Source organism: Ammospiza nelsoni, chromosome 3 (assembly GCF_027579445.1).
Source record: "Ammospiza nelsoni isolate bAmmNel1 chromosome 3, bAmmNel1.pri, whole genome shotgun sequence".
Lineage (NCBI taxonomy): Eukaryota > Metazoa > Chordata > Aves > Passeriformes > Passerellidae > Ammospiza > Ammospiza nelsoni.
The window spans coordinates 10,152,874-10,171,990 of record NC_080635.1 but is presented as its reverse complement, the minus strand read 5'-3'; the positions used below and the strand labels follow the sequence as shown (position 1 = coordinate 10,171,990).

The 19,117-nt window shown below is 52.6% G+C and overlaps 1 protein-coding gene across 1 annotated transcript; it reads left to right on the top strand.

Moving 5' to 3' along the window:
- Positions 1-9,929: 9,929 nt before the first annotated feature.
- On the top strand, positions 9,930-19,098 carry OVOL2 (ovo like zinc finger 2). The gene is given in 5 exon segments (XM_059468669.1): positions 9,930-10,026; positions 10,029-10,217; positions 10,837-11,033; positions 13,089-13,278; positions 17,566-19,098. Coding segments are annotated over 5 exon segments (984 nt in total). The 3' UTR covers positions 17,877-19,098.
- The last annotated feature ends 19 nt before the right edge of the window (positions 19,099-19,117 follow it).

Below are 19,117 nucleotides of genomic sequence, written 5' to 3'. Positions count from 1 at the left end.
TGTGAGCCACCAGAGAATCCAGAAAACAGGCTGCTCACTTGTGGCAAAAGAGAAAGGACTGAAGCCTAAGGAAACCCAGCAAGATGTGGAAGGGGAGGGAGAAAAATGTGAGCACAGCCCATATTTCCAGGTTTGGTCCTGAACCACAGCCCCTTCCTGCTCCCTTTGTCCTGTGTAATGTGAGGAGACAACCTCTCTTATCAAACTGCGAACTAACAAAAAATAATAATAAAAAATTCAAAAACAATCCTCAAGGCGCGTTTTCACAAAGCTTTCTGGGTTTCCCCCAGTGTGTGTCTGTGTGTCTGTGTATGTGCTCACACGGAGGATTTTGCACACACCCAGAGCTCTCCACTGGGACACGGACTCACCTGCCTCAGTGGCAAAGAAGACAAAAACCCCCCAAAACCTGAATTCAGCAAATTCTGTTTTCCCTGTGAGGAAAATGTGGCTGGGTGTGGGTGTGGGTGTCTGCACGGCTCTGGGGTAGAGGCAGAGCTGTGCCTGCTGCTGTGAGCATTGATTTTCTCCTTATGGCACTGCTAATTATAGCAGGAAAATAGCTAATTGCTGTGTTGTAGGCGCTTTTATCTCACCGTGATACCTTTTCCCCTCCCAGAAACAGAATTATTCCATCCCTCCGCAGCAGGAGTGGACCTGCCTGTGGTGGTGCAGGCGCTGATGGCCCAGGTGCAGCCACCCTGGCCCTGCAGGAAATGTTTCTGTAGGATTTTCTGGCAGGGTCGTGTTGTTTGTAATTAAAAGTGCATTATGCAGAGGAAAAAATTGTAATGTGTAACTTTTTGTGTCCCTCCTCTGTAATTCAGAGGCTTCTCTGTGCTTGGAAACCCCAAAAGGAGTTTTAATTCATTAAATGTATGTGTTAAAAATGCTTTATTTTGACCTGGTCAGCCTCCTTTCCGGGCAGGTGGAGGTGTGCCTGGCTTGGGTGAGTTTTATTTTTTGATGGGTATGAATAGAGTGAAAGCCCTTGGAACTCATCCCCTCAGCACTTGCACACAGAGAAGCTCTGTGAACCTGCTCTCACCAGCAATTGGGATGGATTTTGTTGCTCCTCCCATTCAGACAAGCCCCGGGGCCCTCTGATAGTTCTTCCCAGAGGGCTGGAGGGAAGAAAATCTGATTGTCCTGAGATTTGAGTAAAGATAAATTAGGGGGGAAGATGACAGAATCCTTTACGAGCAAGGAGCGCTGAAACTTTCTTTCCATTTGCAGGGCAGCCTGTGAAACAGTTTGAAACAGTTTGAAACAGTTACTTGGGATTTTAAATTCCCCCCGCACTTCCTCCTCCCAGCCCAGAGGGAGGAATGGAGAAGGTGCCGTGCTGCTTTTACAGCCGGGCTGGTGTGCCTGCAGCGGGGCAGCCAGCCCCGGGTCACCTCCAGCTAAACCGAGCTGTGGGGCTGCCACCGGCACCTACACCTCTCATTGCCCTGCCAGAGGGGGAAAAGGGGCTCCCAGACATCCCAAACTCCGTCCCGGGCATCACCAGCGTGAGGGAGTGAGGAGGAGGGTCTGGATGTGCCTCCCCACCATATCCCTCCCAGTGGGTCCCTGCCACGGGGAAATTAGGGAGGGATATGGTGGGGAGGGACATCCAGACCCTCTTTTTGGGGTGCTGCAGAGGGCACCCGACCCAGGGAGTGCAGCCTGGCTCCCTCCTGCAGTGCTTCCCCCGGGAGGGGGATGAAAATCAGGCAGAGGCCAAAGTCTGCCTGCTCGGGAGCAGGGAGAGGATGTAACCCCGGCAGTAATCATTATATTGGTGCTAATTGCACAGACCCTTGCCCACGGGAGGGAGCTGGGGCCGGCGGCAGCGCTGCTGGGAACTCAGGGCAGGGGTGTTGCTGGCTTAGGGCAGGGCTTGTTCTGTCCTGGAAATCATTGCCAAAGGCGCTGGGAGATCAAAACCGCTGTGCACAGAACCCAAAGTGGTGGCAGGGTAAAGCTGCAGCAAGCCAGGAGGTGCGGGGGGTCCTGGCCCCCAAAGCAGGGGGAGCTGCACCCCCAGCTCACACCCTGCCAGGGCTCTCCCATGGGCAGGAGGGGTTCTGGGGCTGCAGCCATGAGAGCAGCAGGGAGAGGAGAGCTCATCTGGGTGTGTGTGGAGGGGCCAGGGGCACCCATGGGTGCTGCAGCCAGATCTGAGCCCCCTCGGTGGCCAAACCAGAGCTGTAAGGAAAGGGGCCCAGCTGGGAGCGGCTCCACTGTGCTCCTGTGGCCATTCCCAGCAGTGTGTCTGTGTGTCTGTGTGTGTCTGTGCTCCTCCTGGGCATGTTGGAGCACATGCTCTGCCGTAGCACAGGCAGGACAGGCAGGGACTCTCCAGCAGCAGCTCTGGATCCCCGTTGGAAGCAGCCCTGCCCTGGCAGCGGGACAAGGAGCAGGAAAGGTGCATCTCTAACCAGGCAGTGCCCGACACAGGGCTGGGGACATCCTGTCCTGTCCCCTGGCCCTGCCTGGGGCTGGTTTGTGCCCAGGCTGGCATCACCACTGCCTTGCCAGTGGCCAAGGCTGTCCTGGTGCTCTTCCTCATCGAGGAGGAGCTGGGAGGAGTGAGCAGGACCAAAAACCCCAGGGAGCTGCAGTGCCAAGGTGCTCGGGCAGGGGTGGCAGCAATGAGACTGTCCCCAAGCACCCAGCTGGGGACACTTACTCTTTCCTCTCTGCCCTTATCACTTCTTTCTCACTCCAATAATCCTGCAGAAGGAGAGCGATGGCAGGGGCAGCGTCGAGCCCCTCCTGGAGATTTTTGAAATGGTAAAGAAATGCTCGAGCTCGCTCCGCATACAATGGGATTTATGGCAGCCGTCATCCGGCAGGAATGAGGAAGCCTTGGGGGGCCCCAGAGGTGCCATTTGTCCTTGGGGAGGGGACAGGGGATTTTCTACGCTCGAGGTTTGAGCTCGGCGGGGGATGGCAGGGATGGCAGGGCCCGTGGGAGGGGGGAAGCACGGCTTATCACGCCGTGCCAGCTGCGGGAAGCGCGGGGTTCAAAGGCACGCTCATTATTTTCAGGAACCTGGAAGGAGACTGACTGAGTCAGCCTCCAGTTGTGGCTCATCCAGCTTTTTTTAACGGAGAGCTTTCCCCTTGTCTTCCAAAACTCCCGACAAATGCTTGTCATCCCAGTCAGGTAATGGGCTTTGCATTCCTTCCTGGAGCTCTCAGCCTCCATGAGTGCATCCCAACAGCAGTGCATCCTGGTGGCACTGCATCCCCATGCATCCCAGAGCCAGGGAAAATGTGCCTTTTCCAGGCCAATACCTCCCATCTGCATGGGAAGCAGACTCAGGCCGGGCAGCAAAGTGGGAATAGGGAGATGTGGTGATGATGATGATGATGATGATAATGCAAGGAGGGAAAATGCCTCTCACAAGGATAGAGCCAGGGAGTGGGGTGTCAGCAGACCACTGTGGTGTCCTTTCCACTGCATTCCATCAGCCCCCTCCAGAGACTGAATTGGGAAGCTGCTCAAGTGGCCAAACCCACCTGGCTAAGCTCCCTGTGACCTGCCAGAGAGAATCCAAAATCCAAACAACCGGGCAAGAAGGGGGAAAGGCTTCTGCCACATCACTGTTCACACAGCTGTTGGCTTTGGTCTGTTGTGAAAGCACCAGGGAAACACAGGGCACTGGGGCCCACCACCAGCACTGACTGGTTACTGGAAGAGGCTGGAGGAGCTCTGACTTATGTGGAAGTTTTTGGAAGTTAGAGCCCATCTGGATTTGCTGGTGTCTAAAAAGGTGATGTGTTTTGAAGCACAGCAGAAACATTCAGAGGGAATAGCTTTCTGTCTATTATTTAACTACTCTGCAGGATACTCCTGGGCTTTCACTGCCTTTGGAACTTCTGCTGCTGGATCAGGCTGGTAGGAACACACTGAAGTTCCCAGGAAAGAAACACTGGGCACAGGATTGCAGGAAACCGAGCAACAAAAACCCCAAAGCTGGCAAGGAGCTTCAGAGACCTCCAGACACAGATGCTCACACAGTCACCTTTCCATGCCAGTCTGAGGGCTCAGGGCTCTGCTGACCAGTTTGTGAGGGTGGACATCTCTCCAAGAGGCAGAGATGCTCCCAGACTGCTGCTGGACTATGGTGTAGGGCATGTGGGGCACAGAATCCCCTTCCTCCAAGCACAGGGCCGTGGATACCAGTGTGGAGGATGCTCAGGGGCTGCTGCAGTCCAACACCCACCACAGACCTCACAGGGGGGACATTTCCACAGGGAGTGGGACTCGTAGGCTGGGTGGGAACCTGTGGAGATGCTGGGTGCCCCGAGGGAGCGGAGCCACAGTGAATGGGCGGCCAGAGGGACGGGTTGAGTGGGAAGGAAGCGGAGCCATATGTGGGGAAAGACAGAGAGACGCCGGGAGTGGCGGGGCCGTGGGAGGCAGGGAGACAGGAGCGCGGTGACTCAGCCTGCTGGGGCTCTTTGAAACCCGGCAGCAGCGAGGCACAGGCAGGGCAGGTTCTGCCGCAGCCCGGGGAGGCATCTCCGCCCGGCTGGCACCTTCTGCATCGCTCCCTGCTCTGTCAAGGAAAGCAGCTCGCCCTCCGAACTGGGGCAGCCTGCAGAGCCGCTGCTCCCTCCTTCCGAGATAATGCTGGCACGGAGCCACCCTGGCTCCTGCCGCTGCGGTGAAGCGTTTCCTCATCCAAGCAGGAGAGCGGCCAAAACCTGCCTTGGCAGCCGGGCTTTCCAGTGGTCAGGCCCCAGGGTGACAGGGGCTGTAGCTTTGCTGTGCCCAGCAGTGCTAACATCCCTCTGCCCTCCTGCAGGCTGGTGTTCACCCAAAGGCCGTGTTTTAGGTGGGAAGGTGCCCTGGGAGGCAGGAGCAGCCGTGTTCAGGTGGGAAGGTGCCCTGGGAGGCAGGAGCAGCCATGTTTCAGGCAGGAAGGTGCTCTGGAGGCAGGAGCAGCCATGTTTCAGGCAGGAAGGTGCCCTGGGAGGCAGGAGCAGCCGTGTTTTAGGTGGGAAGGTGCTCTGGAGGCAGGAGCAGCCGTGTTTCAGGCAGGAAGGTGCTCTGGAGGCAGGAGCAGCCGTGTTTCAGGCAGGAAGGTGCTCTGGAGGCAGGAGCAGCCGTGTTTCAGGCAGGAAGGTGCCCTGGGAGGCAGGAGCAGCCGTGTTTCAGGCAGGAAGGTGCCCTGGGAGGCAGGAGCAGCCGTGTTTCAGGCAGGAAGGTGCCCTGGGAGGCAGGAGCAGCCGTGTTTTAGGTGGGAAGGTGCTCTGGAGGCAGGAGCAGCCGTGTTTTAGGTGGGAAGGTGCTCTGGAGGCAGGAGCAGCCGTGTTCAGGTGGGAAGGTGCCCTGGGAGGCAGGAGCAGCCGTGTTTCAGGCAGGAAGGTGCTCTGGAGGCAGGAGCAGCCGTGTTTCAGGCAGGAAGGTGCCCTGGGAGGCAGGAGCAGCCGTGTTTCAGGCAGGAAGGTGCTCTGGAGGCAGGAGCAGCCGTGTTTCAGGCAGGAAGGTGCTCTGGAGGCAGGAGCAGCCGTGTTTCAGGCAGGAAGGTGCTCTGGAGGCAGGAGCAGCCGTGTTTCAGGCAGGAAGGTGCCCTGGGAGGCAGGAGCAGCCGTGTTTCAGGCAGGAAGGTGCCCTGGGAGGCAGGAGCAGCCGTGTTTCAGGCAGGAAGGTGCTCTGGAGGCAGGAGCAGCCGTGTTTCAGGCGGGAAGGTGCTCTGGAGGCAGGAGCAGCCGTGTTTCAGGCAGGAGCAGCTCTGGGGCGAGGCGAGGCGCGGTGCGTGGGGCGGGCGCTGCCCAAGCCCGGCTGAGTCAGCCCCGCCGCCGCGGGCAGCGCCGCAGCATCCCCGGCAGCGCCTCGGCTCCTCACAGACACAGAGCCGCGGCACAGAGCTCGGGTTTGTGCTGCTGAAGTGGCTCGCAAGGTATTAAAGTGTCTTTTTTACCCAGCACGGTTTTTGAGGTTGTTTATTTTCTTTTATCTAACACATTCTTTTTCGGAGCCACTGAGGTCTGTCTAGCGGGTTTGAGACACACTGACTGCCCTTGGGGTGGTGTTAGTTTCTTATACTAGAAACTACGTGTACTTTATTTACAATAATTTTCTAATACCTATTATTTGTGTTAGACAGTCTGTCTCTACCTTAAACCAATCTAGAAGTGCCACCATCACAGCAGAAGATAAAGGACAACAAGAAGAAGAAGATGATGAAGAAGAAGATGAAGAAGAAGATGATGATGATGAAGAAGAAGAAGAAGAAGAAGAAGAAGAAGAAGAAGAAGAAGAAGAAGAAGAAGAAGAAAGACAGGAAGGACACACCTAGATGCCTTCATCTTGCCTCTTGCTTCTTGAACCCCCATTCTAAATCCTTAAAATTCTACTTTTTCACCCTGTGATAAATTCACTATCATTCTACTCAAACTTTGTGGTTTGTACATCCTCACACAAAGCTGGTAATTTTTTCCAAGGGCTAAATCAAAGGCACAGGTGTCTTTGACTCCGTGCCAAGGTCTCTGAGCCTTTTGCCAGGGCTTTGACACTCAGACTCTTCCCCATCTCTCCCAAAGTGCATCTTGAGTGCAGTGTGAGGGCTCACCAGCCAAGGGGGTGTCAGCTGGGTTTTTGGGTGACTTGCAGCAGCCCTCGTGTCAAGAACACTACAGACCCTGAAGGTGAAGGTTCTGTTTCCCAAGGGTATGAAGCTGTGGCCTCTCCTGCATGGTCAGTAAACTTGTATAAATCTCCTCACCCAAGCTCTGCTGGGAGCCAGAAACCAAAGGCTGCCTGGCCAAGCTGCTGTACCAGCCAGGTTCTCATCTCTGCTCTGGCCTGGATGGGTTCAAAATAATGAGAAATAGCCAGAAAAGGGTCCTGAGTGACTGCAGGGCAGAGCACCCCCAGCCAGACCTGCTGGGCTCCCTCCATTCCCATGCCAGAGGAGGGATGGCTGGGGACTGAATCCCACTGGGGGCTGAGCAGGAAGGTCCCTTTGCTGGATTCCATGCTGAAGGCATTGCCCTGGCACTGCTGGGGGACTGTGCATTTCAGCAACCCTCAGCTCTGATGGGCTGGACAATCAAACCTTCATCCCTGCCCAGATCATGCCCCTTTACAGCCTCATGTGCTGATGGTGGTGAAAAGCAGCCCAGGCAAGAAGAAAACAGACAGGGCTCTCTGGGATCACAGCTGAAATATTCCCTGTTCACAGACCAAGCTGAGCTGCTGTCCCCTGAGCAGGGCCTTCCTTTCTGAGCTCCTCTCAAGCCCATCCTTCAGCAGGGTGATGCTGGCAGGGACATAGGGGCTTTAGGATGGGGGGATGAATCCCCTGCCCCTTGCACATACCCCCAATCCAACCCCACCCAGGATTCATTTGGGAAGTGACTGAGACAGCAATACAGAGCTGGCTCTTTCTTTGATCCCACCTCTCCCTCCTCACTCCCAAGTGATCTGAGTGAAATGAAACACATTTTAGTATTTAGTAGTCAAATCCATAAGGGTGGGTCCCACTGTGCTTTGACCCTACGGGGCGTTTTGTACATTTAATTTGATTTACACCCGAAATATTAATTTAACGTGCTAGATTTTCTCCCACACCCAAGTAATGCTGAAAATTACACAAGATCCTACAGAAATGTTTGTGCTATTACCTCGTTAGCATCATTATTTATCGAGTTTAATTACAGTGCTGAAGCTGTGCATGCAGCATTGCTCCAGTGGGAGCATGGAGAAGGACGTGGTCATACAGGGATATGTCTGTGGGCTGCCTTGCTGAAGACAAGGATCCCCAAAGATCCCCAAAAATCCCATTTCATGGTGCTGCATGTGGTGTTGGTGGGGTCATACTGTGAGCACGCTCCTCAGGCTCCTCCAGGTTAGGAAATACCAAGGGATGGTATTTGTAGGAAGGGCAGGATGGTTTTTCTATGGGCTCTGGCCAACCATCCACAGTCTGCATTTCCAGCTGGTGGCTCAGCACATGGGCAGCCCACTGCCCCTGGAATGCTCTCCTTCATGGAGCTGGTGCCTCTCCACCCAGCTCCTCTTGCCTTGCCAGAGGCTGCAGGACTTTCTCTCCACTCTGTGTCTCCCGTGTGCTGGGCACAGCCCAGCCCTGACCAAGGCTGTGTCAAGGCTCCAGAACTGATGATGATATTATTATTGTTATTATTGTTGTTTTTACTGTTATTATTCCTGATTCAGCCGTGCTTGTAACTGCACGTCTGACTTAGAGCACCCACTGGAAGTGAAGTGTGTGCTCCAGGACCTCATTAAGTGAGAACCTCAAAGCAGGATTTGAGAAAGCCCAGATGACAGTGAAGTCCTCTCAGCAAGCTCTTGGCTTGAGAGCACTCTGATTAATGTAATTTTCTACCTCTTTTGCCTTAAAAGACGAGGAGTCCTTAAAATAAAAGAAACCTCAAGTTGAAAACACTGCAAAAAAAAAAAAAAATCAATTAAGCCTCGCATAGCTGTATTTTGTCCTGGGGCAAAATCTCAGACATAACAGAAAAATTACATAGCCTGAAAGAGAAAGAGAGAAAAGGAAGTTTTTATGTGCGGTCTGGCTGAGGTATTGCCCCAAGCCATGCTGAGGTGCCTTCCCACCTGGTACCTGCGGAAAATGTAAACTCCCCACAGGAGCAGGGGGAGCAGGTAGGTGCTGGGACGCCCAGGTGGAGATACGGGCTGCTGGAGGAGCTCTCTGACAGGGCAGCACCTGATGTGGGGCTGGAGCTGTGCCCTGGGGCTCCAGAACACCAACGGGGACATCGGCATCCAGCAGAGCTCTCTCATCTGGCCCTGGTCTTGGAGGCTGCTCCTCCCAGAGGCTCCAATCCAGCCCCTGAAGCTGAGCCTTGGTCTCAATGGAACGGACCATGAAGCTCCCATCAATTCCCTTTGGTCCGTGCTCTGCCCTGTGGAGGGAAAGCGGCTCCCCCAGAAGGAGTGACTCGGTTTGCAAGGCCTCTGCCCCTGCTGGGGAACGGGGAAGCGGCTCCCGGTGCTCATTCCCGCAGCTGCCCCGGCCCCGTGCCCGGGGACGGAGGCAGCGAGCGCGTTTCCACCGCTTTCAATAAGAAATCAGATTGAGCAGGAGACGGGAGAAGGGATCCCTGAGTGTTGTTAAACACCCAAGGCCAGCCAGGCGCGGGCTCTGCTCGGCTCGCAGACTTCTTGTGGGTTTTCTTCTGTTTCTTTTGCTTCCTTCCCCAATACCCTAACCTCGCGTCTTTGTTTCATTTCCACTTTGGGAAGAGGGGGAAGACGACAAGAGGCAAATAAAAGAAAAAAAGAAAAAAAAAGGGAGGGGGGAGAGAGAAAAGGCTGTGACACGTTTTGAATTTTAAATCAATGACTGGAAAAGAATAAATTATAAATTTATTTTTTCTTTTTATTTTTTGTTTCTTTCTGAACAGAAGAAAGGCTAATCATTAAGAAAAGTAATAAGAACTTTCTCTTCCTGCTGCTGCTGCCCCGAGGACAGCTCGGCCTCTTTCCCGGCGCCTCGACAGGCACTCCCGGGGGGCTCTGCTCGGACCCGAGGGGGAACGGGGACAAACCCCGGCCCCCATTCCCGGCAGGGCATCCCCGGTGCGGCGGCGGAGAGAGGGACAGAGGGACAGAGGGACAGAGGGACAGAGGGGCAGCGGCTCCGGCCCGGCGGGGGCTCCGCGGGCGGGCAGGCAGCAGTGGCGGGGCTCCCTCCCCGCTTCTTGGCTTTTTGCTTTGGGTTGTTCCTTTATTTTCCTTTTTTTTTTTTTTTTTTTTTTTTTTTTTAATTTTCAGACGTTAAATTCTTTTGCAAACATTCATGCCTTAGGAAGGGCTGGAACAAAGCTCAGCTGCTCCAACCGGTCGGACAGGTAAGCAGACTTGTTGACACCGTTATGTTTGCAGCACGCATGCTCCTTCCCAAGTTTCCTGGTGCATTTTTCTATTCCACCTTATGAAACTTTCCTCCCCCCCCCCCACCCTTCTCCCCTCTCCTCCCCTCCCCTTCCCCTCCCCGCGCCTCCGCGGCTCTGCCCGGTGCGTGCGGTCCCGCTCCCCCGGACGGCAGCGCGGCCCCGTCGGGGCGGGCGGCGGGGCTGAGGCTCCGCTCCGTGCCCAGCCGTGCCCAGCCGTGCCCTCGCCATGCCCAGAGCCTTCCTGGTGAAGCGCCGCAGCCCGCAGCCCGCCGTGCGCAGCTGGGATGGGCTGCCCGACGAGGAGAGAGCCGACACCTACATCCCAGGTACGGCCCGGACGGACGGAGCCGGCGGGGTCCCGGCGCTCCGCGGAGGGGGAGACGGGGGAAGGGGGATTTACCGGGCCGGAGGAGCCCCGAGGGGGCGGGCAGCGGCTTTAGAGAGAGCTGGGTGAAATACAGTGGAGGGGACAGGGACAGCGCTCCGGGGAAAGTGCCCGGGCAGCGGTGCCAGCCCCGCCGGGCAGCGTGTCCCACCCGGGGATGGCGGGGCGGGGAGCGGATCTGGGGGGGAATGAATGTCTGTGTGTGTGTGTGTGTGTGTGTGTGTGTGTCCAGGAAGGTGGGAAACCTCGTTTGCATGAGAAAGGTGGCTGGGGGAGGAGGAGAAGGAAGGACCCAGGGCGGGCGGGGGTGATGTACTCCTGGCCTCCCCCTCTCCTCCTCCCGCTCCTCCTGCCCTTGCCCGGGGTATAACGGGAAGGCGGCGGAGCTGGCTTGTTTGAACTTTGGGACCGTTCGTGTTTGAGTTTCCGATTGCAGCGTGAGCCGGGGATCCTCCCCCGCCGCCGGCGGCCCGCCCGCAGGTTAAACACCGGGGCCCGCCGGCTCCTGCCCGGCCCTGCCCGCGGTCCCCCCGCTTTATCGCATCCCCACCCCTCCGCAGGCGGCATCGGCTGCGTGCTGCTGGGCTACGAGGACAGCTGCAGCCTGGAGAGCAGCGGCAGCAGCAGCGGCGGCACCCGCGACGCCGAGCCCAGCGATCCCCCGACGCCGCAGGCTGCCCCCGGCGAGCTGGGCACCGGCGGCGCCGTGCTGCTGGACCTGGCCGGCCAGCGGCCCGTGGTCAGGTCAAAAATCAAGGTAAATGCCTGTATCCACACCCCGACCATCTCTGGCAGTGGGGTGACCCCTGCTCAAGGTCAAGGCCTGGCACTGCCCGGGGACGCCAGGTGACAATCCCGCACAGCGGTGACAGCAGCTGTCCCGCACACCGAGGTGAAGGCCAGCCCGCTGTTGGGTGGCAGCGGCAGGGAAAGCCCCCTAAGCGATGTGTCACAATCTTCCAGCGCCCTTTGCCTTCTCTTATCCTTGCCCGGGATGTGCTGCCCCTGACCTGCTTGGCTCGGGTCCCACGGGAGCGCTGAACCAGCCGGGAAGGAGCAGCCCTGGCAGCACGGAGTCGTGCCCCACGGTGCGTGGGTGGATCGTGCTCCTTAGCGTGGGGCCTCCTTAAAAGTTGCCTGCTGGGCTGTGCTCAAGCCTTCTCCAAGGAGGGCTGGGGTGACCCTTCATGCTGCCCCCTATCAAGACAGCAGATAAAGGTTCTCCTCCATGGCTGTGAAGGACCATTGCCACCTTGAGGTGGACCTGTGGGTTTGGGTGAAATGGAGCAATCATCTGCCCACGGACTTTGCTGAGGGGCAGGAGCTCTGGCTGCACAGCCAGCACAGCAGCGCAGGGATTTCCCTCCCTCCCAAGGCTGGGAGAAGGCAAATGGTGCCTCAGATCCTCGTGGTACCTGAGAATCCAACACCGAGTGAGCTCCTGATCCCTCTGTGAGCATCCAGGGTGTCCCAGGCCACCCCAGCGCTCGGCAGGAGGAGATGTGTTTACCACTGGTGGTTAACACCTCGTTAAACCCTGGCTGCCGCTGTGCGGGATGGAGCTGTAAAGATTACCATTGTCTGTGCCGGGCTGACAGCTTTTCTGTCGCCGTGCTCTGAAGTGCCATGATTAGGTTTCACCCCGATTATATGCAGCTGCTTGAGGTGGAGTCATAGCGGTGTTGCCCAACAGAGTCTTCCCAGATGGCTCCCCCTCCAGTTTCACACCTCGTGGTTTCACAGCTGCCGGGTTTTTTTAATTTTTCTTTACATTTTCGAGTAGCGTTGCTTTAGTAGTAAGCAGAGGAGGAGGACCGGGAAAAATAATTGGCTCTTCAGGAAAGAGAAACCCCAGACGTATTCCTGTCCTTGTGAAAAGCCCGCCCTGCTGCTGTTTGACTTTGACCCACTTTGTATAATTTGACCTGGGCTGTTTGTGACTGGCACAGCAAAACCTTTCAGCGGAGCTGGGCTTTTCAGCCGATGGATGTGGTCTTGTCTGCTCTGCTGGCTTTCCCTCATCCCTGGCGTCTAACAGGAGGCATATCCGTGTGTTCCACCAGGAATAATTAAACCAGCAGCGCAGTATTTACATTTTCCAGGCATTCCAGATCTTCCCAGGAGCTGAATCATCAGTGTCTTCTTTAGTCGAGTTATGTCATGGTGCTGGCACAATGCTTTTGGTGCCAGGAGTGGGAATGAGATTACCCCCTAATGTCACTTTGCTGTTAATTAACGAGACACCAACGGGGCGAGATTAGGGCCATTGTTTCAGTCTTTGCTGAGACAGCACAATGTGCCTTGGGTTTATCTCTCCAAAACCACCTTTTTTATCACTGCTGGCTGGTTTTAGAGGGACCTGGGGCAATTGGAGGTGTGACTGGTGAAGGCAGCACATAAAACAGCTCTTTGGCACCAGAGAGGACTTCCCTTCTCCATCCAGGGCATCAGCAGGAGCAAGAAAGGTGATCAAAGCCTAACTCTTTTGTTCATGGATGTAGCTGGATAAGGGTTGCTACCCCTGGAAGGAAACCACTGCACAGAATTTGTTTTAACCCTTGAATCCAAGCTGGCCAGAGATTCCTCAGTCCCAAACTGTGCACATTAAATCCCCCACTTGATCACAAAGAGGTTGTGAAGGTTTCACCCAGCGGGAAAATCCTGAATGCTTTCACTTTCCGTTTTTAATATACCCCCCCCCCCCCTTTTTTTTTTTTTTATTTTAATGCCACAATAAGCCCTGCTTGTTTTGCTTTATTCCTCCTGCTGGTTCATCCCCATGCTCACACAGTCCTCCTCTCCCACTCCCCAGTTCACCACGGGCACCTGCACCGATGCTGCCCTGCACAGCTGCGAGCTGTGTGGCAAAGGATTCCGCCTGCAGAGGATGCTCAACCGGCACATCAAGTGCCACAGTCAGGTGAAGAGACACTTGTGCACCTTCTGTGGAAAAGGCTTCAACGACACCTTTGATCTGAAGAGGCATGTCCGGACCCATACTGGTGAGAATGGGATCCCTGGGGACCTGCGGGAGGCTCTGGGAGAAGAGGTGGGATGGGACAAGGAGAGGGTGAGTGTGACCTGGTGGGATCATAACATGAGGGCCTGGTTAACAACATTTGCCAAAAATTGTGGGGGTTTTCGAGAAAAGGGGAAGATGGAGTGTGTGTGTTGTGGACAGAGAAAGTCCGGGGAATGACGAAATCTGAGGAGAATTATTGCAATCCTGAGGGTGCAGGACCTGCCATCCACACCTGGTGTAGACACAACCATGGGCTGCCATGCCTGGGACAGCAAGGCTGGGATAACCTCCCAATAACCTGCCTGGGATAACCCACCTGGGATAACCCCCCTGGATAAGCCACCTGGGATAACCCCCCTGGATAACCTGCCTGGGATAACCCCCCTGGATAACCTGCCTGGGATAACTATCCATAACCTGCCTGGGATAACCCCCCAGGATAACCCGCCTGGGATAACCCCCCCAATAACCTGCCTGGGATAACCCCCCCAGGATAACCTGCCTGGGATAACCCCCCAATAACCTGCCTGGGATAACCCCCCAGGATAACCCACCTGGGATAACCCCCCCCAATAACCTGACTGGGATAACCCCCCAGGATAACCTGCCTGGGATAACCCCCAGGATAACCCACCTGGGATAACCTGCCTGGGATAACCCCCCCAGGATAACCTGCCTGGGATCACCCCCCAATAACCTGCCTGGGATAACCCCCCTGGATAACCCACCTGGAATAACCCCCAAATAACCTGCCTGGGATAACCCCCCAGGATAACCTGCCTGGGATAACCCCCCAGGATAACCCTCCTGGGATAACCCCCCCAATAACCTGCCTGGGATAACCCCCCCAGGATAACCTGCCTGGGATAACCCCCCAGGATAACCCACCTGGGATAACCACCCTGGATAACCTGCCTGGGATAACTCCCCCAGGATAACCTGCCTGGGATAACCCCCCAATAACTTGCCTGGGATAACTCCCCCAGGATAACCCACCTGGGATAACCCTCCCAATAACCTGCCTGGGATAACCCCCCAATAACCTGCCTGGGATAACCCCCCTGGATAACCTGCCTGGGATAACCACCCCGGGACAGCAAATCGCTGCAGTTATCCGCGCAGGAGCTCCATGAAAACGCTTTGCCCTCTAGAGGCAACGAGCAGCAGTTTCCGGGGGATTTTGCTGTAGGGAGCTTCTCCAGCTGATTGCTGTGCAGGATGGTTTCTGGTTGGAGGTGTGACTGGTGAAGGCAGCACATAAAACAGCTCTCTGGCACCAGAGAAGATTTCCCTTCTCCATCCAGGGCATCAGCAGGAGCAAGAAAGGTGCTCCAAGCCTAAGTCCTTCTGTTCATGGATGTAGCTGGATAAAGGCTGCTACTCCTGGGATGAAACCACTGCACAGAATTTGTTTCAACCCCTGAATCCAAGCTGGCCAGAGATTCCTCAGTCCCAAACTGTGCACATTAAATCCCCCACTTGATTGCAAGGAGATTGTGAAGGTTTCACCCAGCGGGAAAATCGTGAATGCTTTCATTTTGAATGCTTTGATCCCGTCAGGATGGGATTCTGGCTTGATTTTGGAAATGTCTGGAGGAAGCAGAGTGTGGTTCACGCTGTGCCTCCCCCAGGCTGCAGGATGTGCTGTCTGTGGCCACTCTGCTGTGGGGTCAGTTCCTGAGTCCATCCCAAATCACAGTGATGGTGTTTCTGTTGCCCCAAATCCAGCTCACTTTTCCCACAAGTTGTTACCCTAGCCTGGAGCAGGGAGAAGGCTGCTGGTTTGATTGGATTTTTTAAAAATTTGTTCCCCTGGTGGAAGCAATGGCTTAAATAAACATCCACCCCATCCTCTGCAAGGGCAATGCTTCCTGGTGGCCAGGCTGGCTGTGCTCAGCAGGCTTTGACTTTGCACTGTTGGGCACCCAGGAGGTGCATCTACCACATCTCACAGGCACATCCCATCTTCCCAGATGTGTGCTCACCCAGTGGGAGTGGAGATCATTTGGGCTTGCTCTGCAGAGCCCCTTTAACCAGGTGAACTGCTAGAAGTGACACAAGGATGTTTTTAGGCAGGAGCTGTTTCTTAGCAGTAGAGCCCCCAAACCAATGGCACCTGTTTGGATGGGAAGGCATTGTCTGGAGCCAATGTTTTGGGCTGTTTGGGTTTGTTTGCAAAGCTTTCATGTGGGAAGGAGAGCTGCCACTGAGGTATGGAGTCAGTGCTTCCAAAAGAAGTGATTTTTCAAGCTGTCTCCTCATCAGAGTCAAAAAATAAACCCAAGAAGGTCTCTGGTCAGAATAATTTAAAATGATTCCTACATGATTTTAAATGATTCCTAAGTGATGAAGAGGTTCCCACAGCCCTAATGGGCTGTGCCATCCCGGCATTGCCCTTTCTGTGCTTGTGTTCCTGCCTGTGGAGTGCTGGAGCAGGCACCAAGGATGGTGGAGGTTTAAATTGCCTCACATGAGCACAAAACTGCTTTTTGTGTGTGAATCCTAATGAAGGTTTGGGCTTTCACTCCAACTGCAGTTTAATGAATGGAAATGAAGCAATTTCACATCAGCAGGCATTAGGAAACTGCTGTCTTGATAGTTTAATCTGGTGCACTGGAATAACATCTTTTAACTAAACAAAAATGCAGTTGAGATGCTGCTTATTGGAACTTCTAATTAGCTTGGATTTCTGCTAGATAGATCTGAGTGATAACTCAATGCAATCACAAAGTTACAACTGTCTGAGCAATAAGGCTCACCATAGGATCTTCCAGACCCTGGCATTCCACCTTCCCTGGGGAAAAGAGGGGTTTTGAGGATGGTCTTTGCTAGGAAACTTACAGATCTAGTCTAGTAAGCAGAATTCCTGCTGGTTTAGGTTCTTTCAAGTGTTGCTAAATCCTCAGCTCTTTAAGCACTGGGAGAGTTGTTGTTAAATCAGTGTTGATTGGTGGTAAAATTGATTTTTGTGGTGTTGGTTGTCTGGGCTTTCAAATTACAAGCCAGTTTCTTCCTTCTCCGGAAACACACAGAGTTATTTCTTTCATCTTCCTGCACTTCTCTAGAATTTGTAATCTCAGTCATCAAAACTGTATGGTATGAAAGTACTTGGGATTGCTGCTGTTCACTGAAGCCTTGTTAAACCAAAGAGAAAAATTAAAATTTTACCAAGGCAGAAATTTTCATTCATTATAAGAGCTGAAATGGATAGTTTTATCCAATCATAGGATTTCAAACAGTTAGGGGTGTAAAATAAGTTTTGCAGGAGTTGATAATGGCTGCCTTAGGACCAAACCACTGATGGGCATCTGTTATCCTCAGCACCTGCTGGGGATAACTTTCCTAGGTTTTCTATGCCTAAATATATAAACCCATAGCTTGAAAGGAGGATGCTCTGTTTAGACAGACAGCTCCTTGGGCTGCTGGGTATCTCAGCAGCTGATGTGCCAGAGCCTTGCTCTTGGCTGGCTGTAGGAGACCAGACACAGGTGACACAACAGATGACACAACCTATTGTATTTGCAGGGACGCTCATGGCAGGGAGGAATGATGCATCTGACTCCATGTTCTCAGAAGGCTAATTTATTACTATATTTATATTATATTATAACCCCCCCAATATATAATATAATATAATATAATATAATATAATATAATATAATATAATATAATATAATATAATATAATATAATATAATATAATATAATATAATATAATATAATGTAATGTAATATAATGTAATATAATGTAATATAATATAATATTATATAGCATTATATTGTATTGTATTACATTACTTACAGTATAGTATATCATATCATATCATATCATATCATAGTATATCATAGTATAGTATATCATATCATAGTATATCATAGTATAGTATATTATAGTATAGTATATCACATTATATTAATATCATACCATATCACACTATATTATATCATACTATATTACTTTACATTACATTATACAGAAAGGATATTTACTGAATGTTAAAAAGATAATAATGAAAACTCATGACTCTAGAAAGAGTCCCGACACAGCTTGGCACTGATTAGCCAATGAGCAAAACAACTCACACCAGAATTCAATGAAAGAATCACCTGTGGGTAAACAATCTCCATGTGAGCACAACACAAGAAAAGCAAATTAGACAATCATTGTTCTCCTTTTTCTCTGAGGCTTCTCAGCTCCCTAGGAAGAAAACCCTGAGTAAAGGGAATTTTCAGGAACGCCACAGTAACCTCTGTCTTTCCCGCTGCAGGCATTCGTCCCTACAAGTGCGAGGTTTGCAACAAGGCCTTCACGCAGCGCTGCTCGCTGGAGTCGCACCTGCGGAAGATCCACGGCGTGCAGCAGCACTACGCCTACAAGCAGAGGAGGGACAAGCTGTACGTGTGCGAGGACTGCGGCTACACGGGCCCCACGCAGGAGGAGCTGTACCTGCACGTCAGCGGCGTCCACCCCGGCAGCGCCTTCCTGAAGAAAACCTCCAAAAAACTCGCAGCTGTTCTGCAAACCAAGCTCAGCCCCGTGCTGCAGAGGAACTCCAAAGAGGAGGGCAAGGACGAGTGACGCTCGCCGGCGGGAATGAAGTTTACATGCAGGACTATGGATCTTATTTTTTTTAAGAACTATTTTGAAAGAAACGCCTGAAATTAAAGGGATGCTTTTGTTAACGGGACTCTTGATGTTGGTAAAACCTCATTTGACAGAAATATTCCCATTCAGACTTTATTTTTTTTTTTTTTTATCTGGCCAATAAAAACAGAATGCTTGCAAAGGCTGTCGCCTCTCAGATGGCGTATTTACTGAACTGGCATTTGGGCAGCCTGTTTTCTGTCAGGTCTGAACACCCCTGACAAATGAGTTCTCCTTTCCCCAGGTGTATTTGTATTTTGTAAAGTGAATAACTGCTACCTCCCATGCAAATTACTTATGAGAGGTTTGGGTGAAAATGTTGGATAAGAATGCTGCTGGTACACAGTTCTATGCAATTGAATTAATTTACATGCCTTAAGAGCAGGAGTGCATTGTATCATCCAGTGAGCTACAAAGTGCAAGTACCCTCAGCTCTGCCCCCTGTGCAGCCTGCTAACAATTTATGGAAGTGTGATCCGAGGTGAGTTCAAACTCTTCCCAAAGGATGCAGAATGTTTTCTTCTCAAAATTTCTCCACTATTATTCTAGGGCAGACTTTTGGTTGTGTCTTAAGTACTTGAAGCCATGAACTTACTTTTATCATGTTGATATACAAGTGAAATCTGGTGTTCCTGGATCTGCTGTGCTCACTTGGAGGATTATTACCACATCTCTTTTAAATTACACCAACAGCAACCCAGAAACCCAAAGAAAGCACTGTAATGACTTGAAATTAAGTATTTTCTGTCATGATGAAATGCAATTTTGTGCATATTTTACGGTGTGTGTGTGTTTTTTGTGTCTTTTATATTCAAGTGCCTGTTCATTAGTACAACAATGGAAATGGGGACTGAGCCTGTGTCTGCTTCAGGAGATCAGTGCAAAACTGCAGGCACCAATCCTCTGTGACCACTCCAAGTGTAGAAGCCTCCTCCCACCTAAAATACCAAGTCAGGACTTTTACAGTCATTGCTGCTAAAATGAGATATTTTGAGCAACTTTGTAAGAATTGTAAAAAAATCTTTTCAACTTCAGGTTTTGTACTGGCACCTGCTTGGGTTTTTGTGGGGAAAACATCCTAAGGATGTTAATGCTTTAATCAGCACAAATGTTGCTGCTCGAGACCTTGAAAATGAGGATAATAAAGTGATGCTACTGTGTTAAGAACAAACTTA